We start from the raw sequence: 3,509 nt of genomic DNA on the forward strand, positions 1-3,509 counted from the left end.
TGTATACTAGTATTGTATAATTGCATAGAATTTCCACAAAAAAACCCACCTCATCAAATAGAAAGTAAAACTTATAGGTTTGCTGCGGGATAAATACGCACAATGGTGCAGTTTAAGAAATGAACAAATTTGGAGGGTTTTTTATCCATAGAGGATTTCATAATTAACAGATACCAGATTAATTAGGAGCATCTTGTAATTTGCGTTTGTCGCAGATCAAAGAAACCGCGCTCGTGTTGGTTTAACAATAATTGTTTGAATTCTTGACTTGAGAAGCCAGGTTATTTAAATGTTAAACACTAAAATATTTATGAAAAAAAAATAATTAACACTTCTCTTCGACCTTATTCTATTTTTTCTTGGGTAAACTGTATTCATGTAAAAGTCATTCATATAAAAGTTGTATATATTTAACCAGTTGTAAATCAACAGCTAAATTGTTAAATCAAGTTTTGGTACAATATTTTTTATCTTTTAATTTCATGTGAAGGCAAGGCAGGACATTTTCAAATGTAAACATGTTTTGTAGTCATTGAATTTTAAAGAACTAAAAAATAAATGATATATAATTTGTATAATTTAATTTTTTTTGGTTTAATTCTTAAGTTTGTAAAAGTCTGAAACAACAATATCTGATACACTGTGATAAGTACATGTAGATTATGTAAACATTTATGCAAAATCCTCTCTAACCATTAGGCGGAATACCCCTTGCTAGTAGGGCGGAATACGCCTACATGAAGTTAGGCGGAATACGCCTTACAGGTTAGGCAGAATACGCATATTGTAAGTAAGGCAGAATACGCCTTGCAGGTTAGGCGGAATACGCCTTGCAGGTCAGGTGGAATACGCCTTGCAAGTTAGGCGGAATACGCCTTGCAGGTAATCCATCTTAGGAAAAGCGGAATACGCCTTAATTCATTTAAATATTTCGAGCCCTATCACGCCCTGACTCAACCTGGACTCCGTCTAATAAACCTTTTCGTGCTAACTCTCGCGCATGCGTATAACTACTTCCGCGAGGAAAGCGTCTTTGACAACATCATGGCTTCGCGCGACAATTTAAAGAAAGTAAACAAAACAGCGCTACAGAAAATGTGCAAAGACATTGGTTTCGATGTTAAAGGGAAAAAGAAGGAAGAGTTGGTAGATTTTCTCTTTACAAATGGTGTTCCAGTCCAGCATATCACCCCAGTAGTTGACCAAAATAGTAATCTTACCGGCTTGTTTCCAACATTAGATGATCAGGTGCAAGTGTGCAACAGTATCCTGCCCCCATTTAATCAAAGCATTTATACCACAGTGCCATATGCTCAGCTTCCCTGTCCAAGTTTTGCATACATTTACAATTTTATGGTTACTAGAGCCCGTGCATCATGTGCTGACAGAGGTGTCCAAAACTTCAAAGGAATGGACAGAGCCGTCAAACACTTTGAAGCTGGAGATGTGCATGATATACAAATCTCACAGGTATACAATCGTTCTTTCATGTAAATCTTGTTTATGTATTTATTTTTAATAATCTACATCTAACAGTAGCAAACAATCAAACATAATAATTATATACACTTCTTTTAATCAACTGTTCAAAAATATTTACAGGTAAATGAAGAAATTGTGTACATTAAAGCTTCATGTCTTGCATCTATGAAGAAGGACAGATACACTGTGTACTTATGCCTAACTGTAAACACCAAAGAAAGTACTGTGCAATATGCTTATTGTCAATGTCCCGTAGGGTAAGAAATTCTCATCATACTTCTTGTACTTTTAAATGTTTTATATCAGTGACTTTATGAGTTAATAAGAACTTACTTGGTACAAGTACCGGGTACTTGGTATCTTATTTAGATTCATTTTTTTACATATAGGTTAGCTCAGTCTTGCAGCCACATCGGAGGATTGCTGTTTGCATTAAATGGCAAGCATCGCTTAAAGTGCCCGAGTAGTGACGAGAGCTGCACTTCACAATTATGGCAATGGATTGTTCCCAGAAACTTAAATCAAAGTCCTAAGCTTATCAGTCAACTTTCCTTTGCAAAACCTCAACTGGAATCTGAACCGGAAAAGATGACCTCGCTTGACTTTGATCCAAGACATCCTCAAGACAGATGCTTTGATATGCAATATACTTTGAATCAACTTAAAGAGCTCAAAAAAGTTTTTCCCAACACTGGTATGTATATGTTTCCTCTTTACATGGCAATACCCGGATATTTTACATTAATCGTAAGGTAAAATTATTCACCTTATTCAACTTAACATTTTTATTAAACTAATACATGTAATATTTACATGTTATTATTAGTACATTCAAATTTCTTTTGTCAAAATTTGATTGTATGGTCATTAGCCGATAAGTCAATGTTTACATAAAAAAGGGGCAAATTGAAAGATTAAGTGAAATTTCACATTTGAGATTATACAGTTCTTCATATTTTAGGATTAACACACCTCTGGAATATACCAGATGATGTCCCAGATGTAGCCGAGGAAGTCACAATAAGTACTGAAGTTGATCCTCGAACACTAGAAATGGAAAAACTAGTGTTCAAACATGGAAATGGTAAGTACACATACTTATGTATATTAATATTTTTTCATAATTTCATTCTCAAATATTTCAAGGTTGTGAAGTGATATAGACATATATATATATCATTGAAACCTTAATAGCACCTAGTACCTATTTAATATTTATGTAGATTATATTATAAATCAAAACAACTTATATTTGTATTTTTGTCTTATGTATTCAGTACCTCCCCTCACCATAGAAAATGACTTGGTGCAATTCATTGAGTTCTCAACTCGAGGTCAAAGACTTTGTCCAGTGGCTTGACTTACACAGAGGCAGAATAACAAGTTCCATCTTTGGACAAGTTCTTAGGGCTGGAAGTAGTCCAAATAGTTTGATAAATAATATTATTGAAGGATCAAGTCTCCACAAGTGAGTAATTCATTGAAGTTCTAAAAACCAATTTGACACTAATTTCTTAGAAAATGAACTGCTTATATTGTTGTTATAAGTACAATAGAGCATTTTATTATTACCGTAAATCTGGAAATTTTTACGTTGATTTTATTTCGCGAATCTGGGTCAAAATGCTGTTGATGACCACTACTTTTTGAACATTTCCTTATAATTGTTGAATTATTTTTAAGAAAAATATATTTGCAAATGATATGAACTTGCAAATCTGCTAAAAATTTATCTACAGCAAAAATTGCCAGATTTACCTACCAAATGTGAATTAATGTTGTGAAAAACACTTAAAAGTAATTGCGATTGAGTAAGTAATCAATACTTTGAATAGATTTTTTTCCACACATTTCTATGCAAATACATGTACCGGTACCTATTCTTACAGATACAGTTCATTACCCCCTGCTGTGAAGTGGGGCCAGGATCATGAAAATGAAGCAAAACAGCAATACATTGCACTAAAATCAGTATTTGGAGATGTAGTGGTGGAGGAAACTGGCCTGACCTTGTGTGCTTCTCATTC

General features: G+C 33.8%; 1 protein-coding gene across 1 annotated transcript; it reads left to right on the forward strand.

Moving 5' to 3' along the window:
- Window positions 1-978: 978 nt before the first annotated feature.
- Window positions 979-2,849, forward strand: LOC134232607 (uncharacterized). The gene is made up of 5 exons (XM_062714604.1): window positions 979-1,470; window positions 1,603-1,739; window positions 1,872-2,176; window positions 2,444-2,566; window positions 2,760-2,849. Exons 1-5 carry the CDS (start codon window positions 1,045-1,047, stop codon window positions 2,840-2,842), a joined length of 1,074 nt encoding a protein of 357 aa, XP_062570588.1. The 5' UTR covers window positions 979-1,044; the 3' UTR covers window positions 2,843-2,849.
- Window positions 2,850-3,509: the final 660 nt, after the last annotated feature.

The sequence above is a fragment of the Saccostrea cucullata genome, unplaced genomic scaffold, assembly GCF_032062105.1.
Source record: "Saccostrea cucullata isolate Sc308-1 unplaced genomic scaffold, CSIRO_AGI_Scuc_v1 ctg4236, whole genome shotgun sequence".
Classification (NCBI taxonomy): domain Eukaryota; kingdom Metazoa; phylum Mollusca; class Bivalvia; order Ostreida; family Ostreidae; genus Saccostrea; species Saccostrea cuccullata.